Source organism: Myxocyprinus asiaticus, chromosome 39, assembly GCF_019703515.2.
Source record: "Myxocyprinus asiaticus isolate MX2 ecotype Aquarium Trade chromosome 39, UBuf_Myxa_2, whole genome shotgun sequence".
In the NCBI taxonomy this organism is placed as follows: Eukaryota; Metazoa; Chordata; class Actinopteri; order Cypriniformes; family Catostomidae; genus Myxocyprinus; species Myxocyprinus asiaticus.
In genome coordinates this window covers 25,527,502-25,548,211 of record NC_059382.1, presented here as the reverse complement: position 1 = coordinate 25,548,211, position 20,710 = coordinate 25,527,502, and the positions used below count along the sequence as shown (strand labels likewise).

The window sequence follows — 20,710 nt, the reverse complement described above, 5'->3', positions numbered from 1 at the left end:
GTTAGTTACACGTTTGCAAGAAGGAATGCTGATTACTTTGAGAAAATAGAATAAAATGTCATAAATGCAGCTTTTTCTTTTTTCTTTTTTGCATTATAAAAGGACAGAAATATAATTTCCATTTCTACTGTTATTGTTCATGTGTGCTTTTGTGTAACTTGCCTATGTGTTTTTAAAGGCTGGATTCTGATGATGTGCATTCAGAAACAGAAGATGGTTTCTCTGGCCTGAGTGCGGATAAGATAGCTTTGCTTGGTGATGTTCGTTTTGCCAGAGTTATCATCAGTGAGTTAAAAGTTCCCGAAGACACGCCAAGAAATATTTCTAAAAAAGGAAGACCACCCCGGCCCCTCACTACAAAGAAATGGTACAACCTTTAAGAAATGTTGTATTTTCAGACAAAGTTTGGAAATTAGACATTGCGAGGCTAAGTTTATATGTATTTGTCATGTCTCTGTAGCACTTATATTGTAGAGTACCTCTTCCCACTGGTCTCTACCAAATATGATGACATCAGTCTGGTGCCTTTAGAGTTCACAAAAGTCATCTCTAGTAAAATTTTAGAGGGGGGTAAGTACATGTAATTTAGAGAACTTCAAAAAAAAAAACAACAACAACAAAAAAAAAAAACTAAGAAGTAGTGAAACAAACTGGCCATTCATTTTTGTTTTTTCAGTGGTAATGTTTGAGCACCAAAGTTTGTTTCCTGTGAGATTCAGTAGGTCATCTATTAAACAATGGTGGGAGATGAACATCTCATTAAATATCTACTGCAGAAATAGCTTTCAAAAGACAGTAAGTGCAAAATAAAATGCAAACACTGTCAAACTGTCAAAACTCCAAAAATTGTATATACATTTTGGAAGTTGAAAGCCTAATCTTGTTCTTGTTTGACACTTCAGCCTGCTCTCATTGGAACAGCAACATTTTCTCTGAGCACTCTTTTGCAAAGTGAATCAATGAACATTTCTGCTGCCCTGCCTGTTCAAAGACCTGATGGAAAAACTGATAAACAGGCAGTTGGTCCTCTGAAGGTAATGTACAGACCAAATCTTTTATTTTATTTTTTGGTTCTTACATTGGTAAATGCGTAGTATATCTTTGAACTTTCTTTAAGCAGTATCAAGATTTTAGGTCACAATTTTAATATGAATGTGAAAGGGAAATTCTACATCTTAGGTCAAGTATCTGATCACCATTTGTTTTTAGTTTTTTTTTAAAGTTTGTAATCAACCTTTTGCCTTCAAGGGATGGTTCACTCAAAAATGAAAAATTCTCTCATCATTTACTCACACTCATGATATCCCAGGTGTGTCTGACTTTCTTCACCAGAACACATTTGAAGAAAAATAGAAAAATATCTCAGCTCAGTAGGTCCTTAAAATACAAGTGAATGGTGATTTCTCTTTTGAAGCTCTAAAAATCACAGATAGTCAGCATAAATGTCATTGATATGACTCCAACGGTTACATTAATGCCTTCTAAAGTGAGACAATAAGTTTTGGTGCAAAAAAGATTAATATTTAAGTATATTTTTTATATATTTTTCTCCCCAATTTGGAATGCCCAATGCTCTCTAAGTCCTCATGGTGGCGTAGTGACTTGCCTCAATCCGGGTGGCGGAGGATGAATCTCAGTTGCCTCTGCGTCTGAGACAGTCAATCCACGCATCTTGTCACGTGGCTTGTTGAGGGCGTTGCCACGGAGATATAGCACATGTGGAGGCTTCACCCTATTCTCCGCAGCATCCATGCACAATTCACCACGCGCCCCACTGAGAGCAAACCACATTATAGTGACCACGAGGAGGTTTATCATGTGACTCTACCCTCCCTAGCAACCGGGCCAGTTTGGTTGCTTAGGAGAACTAGCTTGAGTCACTCAGCATGTGAGTAAAGAAGCAGATAATACAGATCAAAACCAACCAAGGTACTGTACGGCGTTCCTCCTCACTTGTAAACAGCGCTCCTCTTCCGGGTGTGTCGCACGTGCGTCAGTTCTTGCGTGTTTCCAATGCCAATGCGATTACATCACGTTAGTACCGCTCCTGACCGGAAGCATGTTTTAGAGTTAAAAAAAAATTACTTAAATATTTATCTTTTTCGTACCAAAAGCAATCGTGTCACTTTAGAAGACATACATTTTAACAGCTGGTGTCGTATGGATGACGTTTATGCTGACTCTCTGTGATTTTTAGAGCTTCAAAAGAAAAATCTCCATTCACTTGCATTTTAAGGACCTACTGAGCTACGATATTTATTTTTTTATTTTTCTTCAAATATGTTCTGGTGAAGAAAGAAAGTCATACACACCTGGGATATCATGAGGGGTGAACAATCCCTTTGACAAGTTCATTTTATATGGTGCTGTGGTGGAACAAATGAATTTTAAAAAGTACAAATATTTCATATAGCCTCTCATTTGATACGAGTTCATAAAAACTGCATGCATAATAATTATAAAAGAATAAGCAAAGTGCTGTTTAAAAATAGTTATAGTAGGATTATTTTTTTATTTTTTTTTAAGGTGTCATTTCAACTAGCATTAGACAAGAATGACTTCACCACCAAAAAAAGGCCTGGAAGGAAAGGGCTGAGTCTGCAAAAAGCCCCCATGTCCCGCTTGATTGAAGAGGATGATGGGCAGAAGAGTGGCCCATCTCCTAGTGCTGGACTTCATCCAGTCCAGAGTATCCTAATGCCTCAAACCAGATCTCGATCCACATTGCCAAACGCCAGACACCAGACCTCTCCACACAAGCCTTTGCAACAGGAAGTGGAGGAAACAGAGATTTTGCTTCATACGTTGCTCATGGTCCCTGATGGGAAAGATTTTAATTGTGCACCCATGCAGCCCAATGTCTACTTGAATTGTAAGCTGCTCGGATCTGATGAGACTGCTCGATCGACGGTCAGCTGGGGACAAAAACATCCAATATTTAATTTTGTACAGGTTAGTGCATTTGCACTGATGCAGCACTATGGAGAAATATAGGAAGTTGCTTGAGATATTATCTTATGTACAACATTGCATGGCATTAGTATTGTAATACATAATGGATAATGTACAGTCAGCCATCATTTTCACAAAACCCCTTTAGGGTAATACAGGGTGATGACCCTGTGGTGGTTTATTTTGCGATAATGACCAGGTAACTGTACATCATCTCACCTATTACATGGATACTTGCCAAATAAATAAATAAATGGACATAAATTAGTGATTTGAGTTTAAATTATTTTATTAGATTTGGCCAGTTCCTTTTTAGAAAGACCTTTTAAGACCAATCAGAATTGATTATGTATTCAAGAAAGCAGTGTAATCATATGCTTTATTGGTTTTATAGTGGTGTTTGCTGCAGAAAGCATCGCTATTACTATTATTTATACTTACAAGAACAGTTCACTTAAAAAATTTTATTCTCTCATAATTTACTCACCCTCATGCCATCTCAGATGTGTATGACTTTCATTCTTCGGCTGAACACAAACACAGATTTTTAGAAGAATATCTTAGTTCTGTTGGTCCATACAATGCAAGTGAATGGTGACCAACATTTTGGAGATCCTAAAAGCACAAAAAGGCAGCATAAAATTAATCCATATGACTCCAGTGGTTTAATTTGTGTCTTCTGAAGTGATCCAATCAGTTTTAGATGAGGACAGACCAAAATATAACTCCTTTTTCACTATAAATCTTGACACAAGCAGTCTCCTTGGCCATCATGATTTCAAGTTCGATCACACTTCTTAGCGCCATCTAGCGCTCTGCGCATGTGTCAAGCACAAGGAAGTGTAATCGATCTTGAAATCATGATCATGCCTAGGGACTGCAATGACAGGATATACTGTGAAAAAGGAGTTATATTTTGGAATATTCTCACCCAAAAACGATTGGATTACTTCAGAAGACATGGAATAAACTGAATTACTTTTATGCTGCTTTTATGTGATTTCTGTAGCTTCAAAGTTTTGCTGAGATTTCTTTAAAAAAAATCTTTGTTTGTGTTCTGCAGAATAAAGAAAGTCATACACATCTGAGATGACATGAAGGTGAGTAAATAATGAGATAATTTTCATTTTTGGCTGAACTATTAATTAATAATAATTATAATTTTCTTTATTTATCACACATTATACATTTGCACATATACAGTGAAATTCTTCTTTTTCACATATCCCAGCTAGGCTGGGGTCAGAGTGCAGGGTCAGCCATGATACAGTGCCCCTGGAGCAGATAGGGTCAAGGGCCTTGCTCAAGGGCCCAACAGTGGCATCTTGGTGGTGCTGGGGCTTGAACCCCCGACCTTTTGATCAGTAACCCAGAGCCTTAACCGCTGAGCCACCACTGCCCCTAAAATTGATTGGTCCTTAGCAACTCTGTTTGCACATGAGCAGCTCATTCACGTCTGTGTCCGCTGCCGTGCGTATTACTTTAATGTCATGGATTAAAAAAAAAAACCCAGTCCAATGTACGTGATAAACTTTGCTGTGTAAATTGTCCTGCACTGTTTGTTCTATGAATGATACCTCAAATTATGCAGCTTTATGAGGAGAGCAGTGCTATTACTTTTCTAATTGATCAGACGATTTTAGTCTGGTGGATGATAAAACAGGTGAAAACAACACATAGACTACTTGAGTGTGGGATTTTTTGACTAGTAAATAAATAACCACCTATATCAACCAGCCAGAATACCCTACAAATCACGTAGCAATGCACTTAAAACCATTCAGAAAAAAAAATAATTCCGAACTGGTGAAGCACCACTCTTATTATCTTCAGAATCTAGTTATTTTTTTCTCTTATGCCATGTAGGTGGCTCCAATTGCACTGACTTCCAGACTGTTGGAGAGAATGAAGAACAACGTGATGGTCATTGAGGTTTGGTTGAGAGCCAGCAGCTCAGATCATGATAAACTTCTAGGCTTAGTGAAAATATCTCTCCACCAGTTCTACATGTCCTTCAGGTAGGTCTTAGAAAGTAAATCTTTACACGTGCATGTACTGTCTCATGCATGGTAAAAAAAAAATAATAATTTTTCTGGTAATACTTTATAAATATCATGTTTTGATATAATTTCTAAAGTGTAATTTGTATTCTTTTGGAATTTTTCTTCAGAGACCCCAAGATCTCTGAGCTGCTCTTTCAGTCTCAGTATCCAGTGGTTGGGGTGGACTGTTATATGCCTGTCATTAACGTTTTCACTGGAAGCAATCGTGGGAACCTCAGGGTGTGTTTAGCAATGGGTGTAGCTCAACAGATCACAGCACTACAGCAAATGAGAGATGATGAGCTGACCCGTGTATCACTGCTGCCTCGACCTGCTCACATGTTAGACCACCAGGCACACACAGAAACAAAGGCTAGTTCACTTTACTTAAAAACAACTCAAAGCAAGTGTTGAAGAATGCAGAGTGTTTGATTTGTTCTTATAGAAAATAATTCATTTTTTTTTTTCCACTATCATGTTGTTCCAAACCCATATGACTTTATTTCTTCTGTGAAACCCAAAATGAGGAGTTTTAAAGAATGTTTACTCCACTTTTTCCCATATAGTGAAAGCATATAGTGACCCGGGGCTGTCAATCTCCAAACTCTCTCTCAAAAAAGTAAAAATAAAAATACGCAAATGTAGTCTGTATGACTTGTGAGCTATATATATTTTTTTCTTCTTCTTTTCTTTTTTAAATTTTCTCCCCAATTTGGAATGTCCAATTCCCAGTGCGCTCTAAGTCCTCATGGTGGCAAAGTGACTCGTCTCAATCCGGGTGGCAGAGGACGAATCTCAGTTGCTTCTGTGTCTGAGACCGTCAATCCGCACATCTTATCACATGGCTTGTTGAGTGTGTTACTGCAGAGACATAGCGCATTACCGCGTAGGCTTCACGCTATTCTCCGCGGCATCCACGCACAACTCGCCACGCGCCCCACCGTGAGCGAGAACCACATTATAGCGACCACGAGGAGGTTACCCCATGTGACTCTACCCTCCCTAGCAACTGGGCCAATTTGGTTGCTTAGGAGACCTGGCTGGAGTCACTCAGCACGCCCTGGATTCAAACTCGCGACTCCAGGGGTTGTAGTCAGCATCTTTACTCGCTGAGCTACCCAGGCCCGTGAGCTGTATTTCTTAAAAGTCATACAAGAGCTTTACATGAGGAACGGACTGAAATTTAAGTTGTTATTCTCTGAAATCTTGCTCTTCATTGTTGCTCTCAAATTTTATTCACTCCATTCAAATTTGCAGTGTCATGGTCAGTTATGAGGCTCACGAGAACCAATGGAATTTTTTTTTTTATTATCATCACACAATCATATTTGTATACAGTATATGCATACACAGATGAAATTGGCATGAAATGAGAGTGAGTAAATGATGACAGAATTTGAACTTTTGTGTCGACTATTCCTTTAAATGAATGGCTCTCAACACAGACTTATACTGTCTGTGTATGTGTGTGTGTGATTGTTCTTATAGGTGAGTGGCAGTGCTTCAGCAGATGTTCTACGTGAGCATGTCTTCATGGTCCGAGTAGAGCGAGTCAAGGGTCTGATGCCTCTACAATCCACAGTGTGGGGAGAAGCTGACTGCTACATCCAGTACTCCTTCCCTGCACAAACTGAAGAGTCAACAGAGGACATGGATCCTAATATTGTTGAAAGCAGTAAGCTGTTTTTCTCTCATCATTTACTCACCCTCATGCCATCCAAGATGTGTAAGACTTTTTTTCTTCTGCAGAACACAAACAAAGATTTTTAGAATAATATCTCAGCTCTGTAGGTCCATACAATGCAAGTAAATGGTGACCAAAATTTTGAAGCCCCCAAAAGCACATAAAGGCAAATTAAAAGTAATCCATATGACTCCAGTGATTAAATCCATTTCTTCAGGACTGATCCAATCAGTTTCAAAATACAACTTTTCACTATAAATGTTACTATTGCAGTCTCTAGGTACGATCATGATTTCAAGCTCAATTACACTTCCGAGTGCTTGACGCATGTGCAGAGTGCTAGATGGCGCTAGGAAGTGTAAACGAGCTTGAAATTACGATTGCCAAGGAGACTGCTGGTGTCAAGATTTATAGTGAAAAAGAAGTTACATTTTGGTCTGTTCTCACCAAAAACCGATCGCTTCAGAAGATATGGATTAAATCACTGGAGTTGTATGAATTACTTTTATGCTGCCTTTATTTACTTTTTGGAGTTTTAAAATTTTGGTCACCATTCACATGCATTGTATGGACATACATTTTTTTCTAAAAATCTTCTTTTGTGTTCTGCAGAAAAAAGAAAGTCATAGATATCTGGAAGGCATGAGGGTAAGTAAATGAGAGAATTTTTCTTTTTGGGTGAACTGTTCTTTTAATATAATGTCTTTTTTTTTTGAATTAGTGATGTTTTGTTCGTGAACGAATCAGTCTTTTTGAACAAATCTTTTAAGGGTAGGAATCGTGACCCATATTTCTTGTTCATTGACGTCTTTCCCTTTTGAAGCCAGTGAGTTCTAGTTTGAAGCACACGACTGCTTTTGTGGATTTCATGCCTGTAAAGATTGACTAAAGCGTGAGCCAATAGCATTCGAGCACGGGCTGTGAATTGGTTCGACCCGCTGAACGATTATGCCCCTTCACTGAACAAGTAGACTAGTTGGTTATTTGAGTCTGATTGAGATGAGAGGTCTCGTTCATGAATGAACTGAATGTACTGGTAAACTCGTTCGTGAACTAAATGAACTTGTTCGTGAATGAGTATCTGCTGAACGACTGAATGAGAGGAGGCATGTTGTTCGTTCGTTTGTGAGTTCAACAAGGAGAGAAGGGGGTGAAATGCACTCAAGATAAGTTTATGGGTGTGTACAAAACAGAACACCAAATTTATAAATGTGTAAAAATGACTGAAGACAGTTAAACTGACATAAATTATGAATGAAGATGCTGTGCATTGATGCACAGTATAAAATATTATTCAGCTTTTCTTTAACTTTTTCTGTCTTATTTGACAAAATATAGGGAGAATAAGACCTGCCATTTGTGGTGAAAATGGTTATGGTGTTTAAACTCTATTTTTAAGTGTCTTTGTACATTTGTAGTCATGCAAATTCCATTTGTGTTGCTTTGTCCTGCTTTTAAAGACTGACTTAAGTGCGAGTCAAAAGCATTTAGAGCAGGATGTAAAGGAGCAAATCATTGGTTTGACCCACTGAATGAATATACCCCTACACTGAACTAGTCGGTCATGTCGTTTGTGAACGAACTTAATGTACTGATAAACTCTTTCGCAAACAAATGAAATGAATCAGTCATCTTGTTCATGAATGATGATCTTCTGAATGAGAGGAGGAGCTGCGTGTCGTTCATTCGGTGTACAGATGTAACAACGTTAAAAAAGATGTGCTGTCCTAATTTGGAAGCGCTCTTTATTAACTGTAAGCCTTTCTACTCGCCACGGGAGTTTTCCTCGTTTATTCTGGTGAGTGTGTATATCGCGCCAAACACGTGTTTGAATGCACGCTGCAACAGCTGGCTGATCAAATCACAGACACAGAACAACAATACCTGGACTCAGTTATTATTATTCTTGGGGATTTTAACAAAGCAGACCTCACACGTGAACTGCCCAAATACAAACAGTACATTACATGCCCAACCAGAGACAGAAATATACTGGATCATTGCTACAAAACAATAAAGGATGCATATTGCTCTGTTCCTAGAGCAACTTTGGGACTCTCTGATCACTGTCTGGTTCATCTTCTTCCAACCTACAGACAGAAATTAAAATCTGCTAAACCTGTATTAAGGACTGTAAAGAGATGGACCAACGAAGCAGAGCTGGAACTACAAGCCTGCCTTGACTGAACTGATTGGAGTGTTTTTGAGGCTGCAGCCACAGACCTGGATGAGCTCACAGATACTGTTACATCATATATCAGTTTCTGTGAGGATATGTGCATTCCTACTAGGACTTATTTAAAATTTGACAACGACAAACCATGGTTTACAGCGGAACTCAGGCAGCTTCATCAGGCCTAAGAGGATGCTTACAGAGTTGGGGATAAAGTCTTGTACAATCAGGCCAGGAACACACTGAATAAGGGAATCAGAGTGGCTAAAAGAAGATACTCTGAGAAGCTGAAAAACAAGTTTTCAGCTAACGACCCAGCATCAGTGTGGAGTGGCATGAAACAACTTACGAATTACAGGACTCCAACCCCCAACCCTGTGGTGGACCAACAACTGGCTGACAACCTGAATGTGTTCTACTGTAGATTTGAAAAGCCCAGTCTCACACCCCATACCCACACTGACCTTCACTTCACACAAACACCAACACCTCCTGCAACCCCCCTCCTGCTACTCAAACTGCACTTAAGATCTGTGAAGATGATGTGAGCCGCGTCTTTCGAAAACAAAGGATAAGGAAAGCACCGGGCCCAGATGTCGTTTCACCTGCATGTCTTAGATCCTGTGCTAACCAGCTGGCCCCCATCTTCACACAGATCTTCAATAGATCACTGGAGCAGTGTGAAGTCCCATGCTGCTTCAAACATTCCACTATCATCCCCATCCCAAAGAAACCAAAAATCACAGGACTTAATGTCTACAGACCTTTCGCCCTGACGTCTGTGGTCATGAAGTCATTTGAGAGACTGGTGTTGGCCCACCTGAAGGACATCACTGGACCCTTTCTAGATCCCCTTCAATTTGCTTATCGAGCTTCATGTGGATGATGCAGTCAACATGGGATTGCATCATACCCTGCAACATCTGGACAGACCAGGGACATATGCAAGGATCCTTTTTGTGGACTTCAGTTCGGCTTTCAACACCATCATCCCAGCTATTTTCCGGACTAAATTACACCAACTCTGTTCCCACGTCTATCTGTCAGTGGATTACCAGCTTTCTGACAGACAGGCAGCAGCTTTTGAGACAGGGGGAATTCACTTCCAGCACCTGTACAATCAGCACTGGTACCCCCCAGGGATGTGTGCTCTGCTCACTACTCTTCTCCCTCTACACCAATGACTGCATCGCCAAGGACCCCTCTGTCAAGCTCCTGTAGTTTGCAGATGACACCACTGTCATCGGCCTCATCCGAGATGACGATGAGTCTGCATACAGAAGGGAGGTTAAACAGCTGGCTGTCTGGTGCAGTCAAAACAACCTTGAGCTGAACACGCTCAAAACGGTGGAAATGATTGTGAACTTTAGGAGGAACCCCCCAACACTGTCCCCTCTCACCATTCTAAACAACACTGTGGCAGCAGTGGAGTCATTCAGGTTCCTGGGCACTACCATCTCACAGGACCTGAAGTGGGAGACCCACATTGACTCCATTGTAAAAAAGGCCCAGCAGAGGTTTTACTTCCTTCGCTAATTGAGGAAGTTCAACCTGCCAGAGGCGCTGCTGATACAGTTCTACTCGCCGGTCATTGAGTCTGTCCTCTGCACTTCAATAACTGTCTGGTTTGGTTCAGCTACAAAATCAGACATCAGAAGACTACAAAGGACAGTTCAGACTGCTGAGAGGATTATTGGTTGCCCCCCCCCCTTCAAGAACTATACACTTCCAGAGTGAGGAAAAAGGCTGGAAAAATCACTCTGGACCCCATTCACCCTGCCCACTACCTTTTTGAACTGTTGCCTTCTGGCCGACGCTTCAGAGCTCTGAGCACCAGAACCGTCAGGCACAGGAACAGTTTTTTCCCCCAGGCTATCCATCTCATGAACAGTTAAAACTGCCCCTAAGTCTTGTTGCTGTTTTTGTATTGTTGTGTACTGGAAGCTCCTGTCACCAAGACAAATTCCTTGTATGTGTAAGCATACTTGGCAATAAAGCTCATTCTTATTCTGATTCTGATTCAATTCGGCAATCTCGTTCAACAAGAAAAGAGGACGGATCAATTATGAATAAAAGTGAGTGATGACCAGATATTAAAATGACATACAGACGTTATTGAAACTCATAGTTTTTTTTATTTGTAGTATTATTCTTTTGCGTGTGTGTGTGTGTGTGTGTGGCTTGATAAAAAGTAAAAAATCCACTTCACAATATGATAGAAGTACTTTGTTGTCATTTGTGGGGAAGTGCTTATGATGCTTAAATGCTGCAGTGCTGAATTGTTGACCCGCAAATTTTAATAAAGGATAATTAGACTTGTTCTGGTCATGAATGTCTGCTTTTGGTTCAATGCAGTTACTTAAAAGATGGCCATTTGGTGCCATCTACAGGTCTTGAAGTAATGGTCAATGTACGAATCTGAACGATCTTTTTGTTGAACGGAATCGAAAGAATCGAGTCACTGAAATGAATCAAAATTACCACCATTTTGAATTCTGTTCAACCAAATGTGCTTTTTCATAGATGTGGATCTCAAGGCATACCGCACTGAGACCACCCTTTGTGTGCCTGACCCAGTGTTTGGACATAGTGAAACGCACATCCTGCTCGCTCCTCCAGATATCCCAGTGCAGAGAGTGCTTCTCAACTCACTGGCCAATCAGGGGCTGAGGAACGGAGGAGGAGTGCAGTTTGAGGTTTGGTGCAGGTAAACCAACACAAACCTTTGTTTGCCTTTTTACAAGATGGCAATATCGGTCGAAACAATATACTCTTAGAAATTTGTCAAATCTATCCAATATTTTGTTTGGATTAAAAAAAAAGCTTAAGCTGGTAACATTTTTTTTAATTATTAAACTGTATATATATCATTTGTAATTTATAATTAGTTTTATTGCAATTTACATGACAGTTCAAATAAATGAATAAACTAATTCTTAAATAATGCTTTTGAAAGTCAAAAGGACATTTTATTACTTTTTAAAGTAGTTTTCCTTCACTCTTTTTAAAATAAAAATTGTATATCGTGATTTACAAATGTTGTGGTATATAGTTTGCCCAAACCACAAGGACTATTATTTAAAAGTTATCATTAAAAAAATATAAAAATATGACTTATTTATTTAATTGTTGAAATACATTTTTAGGTATTATTACCCAAATGTCAGAGACCAGATGGTAGCCCAGGGGCTGCTGCCCATGTCCAAACTGTGTGCCATGGTCACTATGCAGAAACAGGGTCAAACCGATACACAGCTGTTCTCCCTCCCGTTGGTACCAAGAATTGACAGACTAACTGACATACAGCATCAACCATCAGGTAGTGTAATTATTTTTAAACTGTGTACACGTAAAATAACAAATATTTAATTAAATAGGAAAACCGTTGCATATCTATGCTTGCATTTAGGACTGCTTGAAGTGAGTGTTCAGTACAAGTCTCGACCATTAAGGAGTGTTGGAGTGAAGAGTGGGGTCGTGCCCTCTCCCAGAGTAACTCTGGTTGTGCAGTTGAACAGAGCAGCGGGGCTGCAAGCTGCAGCAAAGTGAGTGATTATCTCTCTCTACCCTTATTTTAACCTGGGTTTGGGGAAACTACTTTGAAACTCTATCTTGTCAAGCTACAAGCTACAAGTTACATGTGGCTACACTACAGCCTACCAATAAAAAGCAGCTAGCAATGTAGAGTTGAAAATATAGTGAGAAAAAGCAACATTTAACCTTAATCTTCTGTAGGGGTCTTTTTTGACCCCTTTTGAACTTTGCTTCTTTAAAAAAAAACCTGGTTCCCTTCATCTCAGTGGGATGAGGTTTGGTGACTTTTCCGACATTTCCTATCTACACACACACACACACACACACTGGGGTGGATTCTGTTGGTGTAGTGGTGTGAAAAAAAAGTATCACTAATGGTGTTCGGGGTCAAATTTGAACCCCTATTGGAAATGAATGGGTGAGACGTGCATTTTTTTATTTGTCAAAATAAATCAGCCACAATGCAGAACACACTCTCACAGAAATGAAGGGGTGATACTATAACACATCCACAATGTGGAACTCACATGCTCACACACACACATACACACACAAACACACACAGGAATGAAAAGGTGGGACTATAACAGATAGCATTTTTAAATAGAATTTGTCAAATAAAATCAGCCTCGAATGCAAAACACACACATAAATGAAGGGTTTGGACTATTATGTGCAATACAGAGTCTAGTCTTTTTATATTTATCCAACACATCCATCCTCTTCTGCCATTACATTCCCTTGCACTGTATATAACAGATTTGTATTAGATTTGTACTACGTGTGTATGTGTGTATGTGTATGTATGTATGTGTGTGTATATATATATATATATATATATATATGCATATATGTGTGTGTGTGTGTGTGTGAATGTATATGTATGTATATATAAATCTTATTGTGTATTCTATATATAATTTATTTTCTATTAAATTATTTTTTTTTGTTATTATTTTTTTTTTTTTTTATTCAATTTTTAAATTTTTTTTTATTATTGTCTTGTTGCTGTTTTTGTATTGTTCGTGCACTGGAAGCTTGTCACCAAGACAAATTCCTTGTATGTGTAAGCATACTTGGCAATAAAGCTCATTCTGATTCTGATTCTAACACTTCCACAATGCAGAACTCACATGCACACACACACACACACACACACACACACACACAGAAATGAAAGCATGAGACCAATACACATCCACAATGAACACACACACACATATATTGCTGTTGGTTTTATTGAAATTTTTTATTAATTTCTTCTATTGAGTTATTGAATTGGGATGTTTGAAATTAATAATAGGTAACTAAAATCTTCAAACTTCAAAACACCTTCTAAACTTTGACAAAAATAATGATTTTTTTAATGTCTGCTCAATTTGCTACAGGCAAATGAGTTGACCTCTGCAGCTATCTGCTGGTTATATGTTGTAATTTCATGTCTAAAGTTTGTTTTTTTGTCTCTCCAACAGATGGCAGTAATCTGCCTCCAATGCATGACAATATGTCCCTGAATACAATTGTGACATGTAGTAAACATGTAAAAGTTAATTTTGTATAAACATGAATTTATGAAAAACTTCAAAGTTTTTAAATCATTATAGTTAGTGATATAACATTTGTTTAAACAAATTTCATGATTTTGGTGCAAATTACACTCTTAGTGTGTAGGGGTCATAATTTACCCCTAATACACAGCATGTAAACACTTAACGAACAGAATAACAGAATAGGTTAACTAATTTCTCTACAAAGAAGACAACCTGCCATACAGGGATTGGTGAAGCTTGAACCAGTTCATGTAAATGATCTGTCCGGATAAACCAATTCACTGAAAGGAATCAGAATTCCTATTGTTATGTTATGTTATGCTGGTCTGGTTTTCTGTTTTTAGACAAACATAGCAATCTGTCATGTGGTTTAAAAATAACTTTTTTCACTTTGAATGGATTATAATTTTGTTCTTGTATTGTATATTCACCATCTTTTTATTGTTTCTCAGAGTTCTTGCAGATACAGACAGTGCTCTTCAGTATTACTCTGAAGTAGGAGTCAACTCCTTTGTAACCATTCAATTGTCCTTCCTGCCGGACAGTGAGGTGCGAAGCACACGCATGGTAGCCAGAAATTTCTGTCCAGAGTTTGGACATCACGCAGAGTTTTGCTGTAATCTGCTGGTGCAAAGAGAAAGCGGGGAGACCGTCAGTCTGGCAGAGCTATTGCAAGATGCAGTTGCTATCTTCACCATTTACAACAGAGACACACGCAAAGGTTAGTTTTAACAGACTGGATAATAAATGCTATTTTTTTTTTTATTATTGTTTTTTTGTTGTTATTTTTTTAGTTTTGGTTTTTTGTTTTGTTTGTTTTGTTTTTTTGTTTGTTTTTTGTTTGTTTTTTGTTTTGGTTTGATTTGTTTTTTGTATTGGGATTTGTTTTATTTTGGTTTGCTTTTTGTTTAGTTATGTTAGATTTTTTTTTTTTAATTATTAGTTTTTGTTTGGATTGTGTTGTTGTTGTTGTTGTTGTTTCTTTGTTTTTATTTGTTTTGGGTGTTGTTTTGTCCATTATCTTGTGGGAATATTAAATGGCAAAAATTGCACTTTTTCTTTTTCCATTGCTGTGCACTTTATCATAAGCAATTTGCAACAGTGTTTAATTGTCTTAAACATTTTGGTAACGCTTGAGTTGGGGCTGTTACCACATTAGTCTGTTGTATTTCAAGGGTACTAATATGATCACACTAATCCTCATTGTTATTAGAATAAAGTAAATGTCTCTTTCCTCCCCCATTGTAGTGGTCGATACAAGATCTAAGGACACTGTCTTGGGCACTGTGAAAATTAAGCTTGCAGATTTAATTCATAAAAGAATTGGTACGAAATATATGAAAATGTCCATGATTTTTATTTTTTTTATTTTTATTGTGTTGTTATTGTTAATAGCCAACTTATGCTTTTTATTTTTAATTTTTTTATTTTATTTTACAGGAATATGTGGCTGGTACAGTATTTCTCTACCTCAGAACACAACATCATCTCACAAGCTGACTTCAGCAGGAGGACTTGAAATCTCCATTAACTTTTCCCATCATGCAGATAGAGAGCGTATAATCAGTTCGGCCCGTGGATTGGGCTGGGAAGTGGGGAAGGACAGTGAAGATGAGGCAGATATAGACAATGAAGATGCTCTAGATGCAAGCACAAAGACTCTGGCATGGTCTGTTTCCATGCCTAGAGCATGGCTGCCCATCCATTGCCTGCTGCTACCAGGAAATGAAGACGTCCAGCGTTCCACGTACTGTTACTACAGATACAAACTGTACGACCAGCAAACCTTCTGCTCAGAACTTAGACACCCTGTTCTAGAGGAGAACGAGGGAGAAGGTCTTGCCACAGTTGCATTTCAGGGAAGCAGAAGTGTGGTTCTGAGGAGGACTCAGCCCCTGCGCTGGTACCTAAGGGAGGAAAGGCTGGAGGTGCAGTTGTGGGTGACCTTTGGGAAGGAAAAGAGAGTCCGACCTCATAACGCAGACCGTCTGGTGGGCTCGGCCTTTGTGGACCTCTCTGCTCTTGCTAATACTCTGAAGCACCAACAAACAATCAGCGGTAGAGAAATCTGTCATTTTGTTATTTACATTTAAAGGGGCCACATTCTACATTTAACATTTTTCCCCTTAAGTCCACTTACAGTGTTAGTCAAAGTTGTTTTACGTGAACTTTCCCACCCTCTCTCTGACAACAATTAGTGCCAAACTAGCAATCCCTGACTTAGTGATAAGAAGTTATGTATTCCATCTCAGGACTGATTATTTTCTGTTTGTCTTAATGGACATATCTCTCTCATGGTAGGTGTGTATCCTTTGTTTAAATGCTCCGCTGTGAATCTGAGTGGAGCTGCTCTCAGAGTCCATATCACTGTGACTACAGACTCCATACCATATGAGTCTCCAACTGTTTCACACATTGAAGATCTTAACAGCTCAGGAGAGGATGAAGGGGATGAAGGCCTCCCCACCACAGTGCTGTCTAGACCATCTCAATCCCACGGCAGACAGCTAATCAAATCATCCATAAGCACTGAGACTCCACCATCCTCCACTACAGTAGTCAGCACTGAGGACACCTTCATAGCCAACATTACTGTGGAGAGAGCAATGCATCTGAGTCTAAAGGGTAAAAATAACCACTAAAACTTTTTTTAAATCATGGGCATTTCTATAGTTAATACACATTATTCTAGTTATGATCTTTTCAATGAATGGGTCGAACCGCTTGCAATCGGTCTGAATGATTCATTAGCGAATCAGTCTGAATCAAAATGATTTTTTAAAACCCAGTTAGTAACAAATGACTGGAAAGGTCATGGAAAAGTCATGGAAATTCATTGGTCAAAAAGTGTGAATCATGTAATGCATTATCAAACATGGTACTCAAGATTAAGTTACACAAACAAGTGGGAATAATCTAATTTGTAAAGGTTTAGCACTGTTTTCATCCTCAGGTTGTCCTCTTGCTGAGCGGGGTGGAGGTTTACCCAGTTGCTGTGTCTCTTATGCCACTGCTGATGCTTCTGGCACAGTGACCACTGCACTGATCAAAGACAGTGACTGCCCTGAATGGTACCATCAACAAGAATGCAGGTAAATCCATTAATCTTTATGACATTCATCATCTGACACCTAGAAATAGACAGAATGGTAAGCATAAATTCAATCTGGCTGCGTTTCCTGTTTTAAGGCTTTCAAAGGAGCTACTTTTGGATCCCCAGCAATCCCTGGTTTTCAAAGTTTGGCATAAAGGAGGTACCGCCACATTATTATAATTATTACTCATTATTCCATTTTGTGGTGCAGTTTATTAGTGGTGTTTGCTAAGGCAATCAACTATTGCTCATAGTTAGGGACTTAGTATTAGTTTATGCTATGGACCGAGGGCCCTGCTTTAAGAGCACTAGCACTAATTGCAGTGCTATGCTTTAAGTTATGAGTGTAAAGTCAATGGGAATGGCTATGAAATTTGGGTGTTTTCGTGCAAGCATGTGCTAAGTCTAGGCGCAAGTGGGTTTAGCAAAAGTGTGTGTGCAAAGCGGTAATGGGCTGAGTCAAGTGCAATTTAATTCTGAGGTTCTTCTCCGGTTATTACACCATCTGCGTCCTATTATATATATGACATTCCCTGTCAAGTACCAGCGATATAAACAAAGACAGCACATTCATAAGAAGTTGGTAGTGTTAATGGGCTGTATGCAATGAATTAGAAGAATAGAAATATGGACTTGTGCTCTTTTGTGTATTAATTGCATCCTTGTTGAATGTCAGGCATATTTCTGACAGTGACACACTCCTTTTTTACGCATGGAAAATGTGTTGCTCATCAGGATTTGGATTTACGCTCCATTAAATTAAAGAGAATGTAAGTATTATTAATTATTTTTATCTACAGACTGTGGCAGGGTGAGCAAGAGACAGACACAGAGGGTGTGGCGTCAAGCCTTGGAGAGGCATTTATTGGAAACAATAATAAACGTAAAATGTCCAAAAGGGGTAATAAAGTGTCCAAGGGGGAATAGTGTTCATAATAAAAGGGGGAATCTGGCATTCTCGCGGTGAACGGGGCTCCGTGAAAGGGGCGGGGTTGTGTTCATAGGGAAAGCCCAGGCACGGGCTGGGTCAGTCGGCCGCTCACACTCCCCTGCAAAGTCCACGGCGCATTGGGGGGCGGTGGCGTCACTGGCGTGAGGGCAAGGTGGCCCGGCATCTAGCACGTCGGTGGCAACGTGAGCTGTTCACCCCCGGCGACTCATTACGGCGTCCGGGGGTCCGAAGAACGGTCCAGCAGCGCGTCCACTTGTCCGATCCCTCCCAGCTCAGGTCCTGGGCGTGCGAGGATGCCAGTGTGTGCATACATGGATATTTGAAGCCGGCTCCCCGAGAAGAGGTGCGCACTGCATTTTAAAGACAGTGGTGATGAAGCATTATTCACTTCAGGTGTGCTTCATTCACCGCTGACCAAACGAGGCTTATTAATTATGCACCTCTTCTCGCTCTTCCGCCCAACTCCCGTTGTGAGCCTAGCTGAAGGGCGGCCCTAAGAGGCAGGATGACGAGCCAGAGGGGCGGATCATTCCGCCACAAGACACACAAATCATGGATAGTATTAACAGTGATTGAATCAGGTGTATCGGAACGCACTTTACTTCTATTTGTCAATTTTTGATTTTGAAAAATTTAATTCATTTATTAAAACACAAAAACATTAAACCAAAATTATTTTTAAATTCAAATTAAACTTCAAATGAAACAGAAATATGAAATATTCTCCAACTTCTTCCACTAGCCCCTTTTTGCAGTGACTTCAAAATCACTCAAAGACAACAGATGGAACAATACTGTAACAGGTAAAGGATGGGCAAGGAGGAGGCAGGAAACGGCTGAACAATCAACATAAACTTTTAATGCATAAATGAACTTAAACATTGAACTTAAAGAAACAAACACACACAGCACGGCTGCGTGTGTCTCTCTCTCTCTCGAACTGGTGTCTCCGGCTCCCCTTTATCTCACTCTCCCGCTGATCAGCTGACTCAGCGCCGGCCATGCACCCTCACGGCCTGGCTACGCCCTCCTCCTCGTCACACTCCTCCCCAGCCCGATTCAGGCCGGGGTGCAATCTGGACTGACCTACTCCCACTGTGGAGGGGAGACGCTGCCCTTCCGGCCGTTCCACCAGCCAGTGGTCCACCCCGCCTCCTGGGAACCTGGGAGAGAGACGAGGGGAGGGAGAGGGAAAGGGCGAGTGGGGAGACAGAGAGAGAGAGTGAGAGAGAGAGAGAAAAACTTGCTCGCTGGTCCCCGGACAAGCTGTCTCCTGGTCCTCTACCACTCCTCCGCCCTCTGGTGGACGACAACCGCTCCTCCCCGGGCGGACAGGAGCGAGTCCAACGTCCCCTGACAAATGGAACGGCTCCTCCCCTTCCTGGCAGATGGCAGCGGTTCCTCCGAATCCCGGCAGAGACTCCTCTGTCCCCCGGTGGATGGCCGCGGCTCCTCCCCTGGCAGACGGCAGTGGCGAGGACTCCACGACAGCTCATCCCTCCTCCTTCCTGGGTTTCGGCACTAATGTAATGGGTAAAGGATGGGCAAGGAGGAGGCAGAAACAGGCTGAACAATCAACATAAACTTTAAATGCATAAATTAACATAAACAATTAATTTAAACATAAACACACAGCGCGGCCGTGTGTGTCTCTTTCTCTCTCTCGAACTGGCATCTCTGGCTCCCCTATATCTCACTCTCCCGCTGATCAGCTGACACAGTGCTGGCCGTGCACCCTCACGGCCCAGCCACGCCCTCCTCCTTGTCACAAATACCAATACAAATTAGATCATAAATACAATTGTAAATACCTACACCCACTTGCACTTTGTGATGGCACGAAAGTTGTGCTCAGAATTAGCACTCTCACGAAAATGTAATAAGATGTTGCACACGGTCGTTGCACGCAGCGCTGCACTTTGTGCACTTACGAAAATAGTGCCTCGAATATGAAAGATACCTCAAATCATGCAGATATCTGAGGTTATATGTGTTTTACTTTTCTAAGCATTCACATCACACTTAAGATTTTCACCTGGCAGATGATTTAACGAGCAAAAATAATCCAATAGACTTACATTGATGGAGGGACCTGCGCCATATCTAGGGAGACCAGAATAACAAAGACTCAAAATACAAAATGGCAAAATGCAAAAAACTACTCAGATCACCTTAGCAACCGCATTTGCAACACCCTGGCAGCCAACCACCCACAAAACCCTAGCATGTTGACGTTGAGTTTTGCATGGACAAGCACCACTAACATTTTCTTGTAAAAAATAAAATCTGTTTTTTAAACTGTTATTTACCTGTGCAGAGGTGGAGCGGGTGATTGGATTTGCGTCTGTAGACCTGTCACCACTTCTGGCGGGTTTTCAGTCAGTGTGTGGCTGGTACAACATCACAGATTTCAGTGGGCAGTGTCAGGGACAGCTAAAGGTGTCCGTGTCTCCTCTGAGGGCAGTACAGGAGTTACGTGCCCAGCGACAGCCAATACCTGAGACCAGTGCCCCGGATTCTAGTGTAAGTGTAGATTTTGTTTCATATTTACCATAAGTTCTCACCATGACCTATATGAATAAATAACAGCATTCAATCAGAATTACTGTTGCTCAACTGGTAGAGCATGGTGTTGGGAATGCCTAAGTCATGGGTTCATTTCCCAAGAGAACACAAACACTAATAAAATGTATCAATTTGATCAGTTCTGTAATTCGCTTTGTATAAAA

The 20,710-nt window shown here is 40.2% G+C and overlaps 1 protein-coding gene across 1 annotated transcript in view; it reads left to right on the top strand.

Moving 5' to 3' along the window:
• LOC127429538 (C2 domain-containing protein 3-like) overlaps nucleotides 1-20,710 on the top strand; it is a 43,721-nt gene that overhangs the window by 5,756 nt on the left and 17,255 nt on the right. Inside the window, exons 10-27 of the mRNA XM_051678645.1 lie at nucleotides 179-367; nucleotides 461-570; nucleotides 677-795; nucleotides 903-1,034; nucleotides 2,527-2,952; nucleotides 4,819-4,970; nucleotides 5,123-5,366; nucleotides 6,483-6,669; nucleotides 11,375-11,558; nucleotides 11,998-12,170; nucleotides 12,261-12,396; nucleotides 14,388-14,656; nucleotides 15,184-15,261; nucleotides 15,376-15,993; nucleotides 16,237-16,560; nucleotides 16,889-17,027; nucleotides 17,125-17,189; nucleotides 20,299-20,504. Coding sequence (XP_051534605.1) covers nucleotides 179-367; nucleotides 461-570; nucleotides 677-795; nucleotides 903-1,034; nucleotides 2,527-2,952; nucleotides 4,819-4,970; nucleotides 5,123-5,366; nucleotides 6,483-6,669; nucleotides 11,375-11,558; nucleotides 11,998-12,170; nucleotides 12,261-12,396; nucleotides 14,388-14,656; nucleotides 15,184-15,261; nucleotides 15,376-15,993; nucleotides 16,237-16,560; nucleotides 16,889-17,027; nucleotides 17,125-17,189; nucleotides 20,299-20,504 — 3,751 coding nt within the window. The remainder of the gene's footprint in view (nucleotides 1-178; nucleotides 368-460; nucleotides 571-676; nucleotides 796-902; nucleotides 1,035-2,526; nucleotides 2,953-4,818; nucleotides 4,971-5,122; nucleotides 5,367-6,482; nucleotides 6,670-11,374; nucleotides 11,559-11,997; nucleotides 12,171-12,260; nucleotides 12,397-14,387; nucleotides 14,657-15,183; nucleotides 15,262-15,375; nucleotides 15,994-16,236; nucleotides 16,561-16,888; nucleotides 17,028-17,124; nucleotides 17,190-20,298; nucleotides 20,505-20,710) is intronic.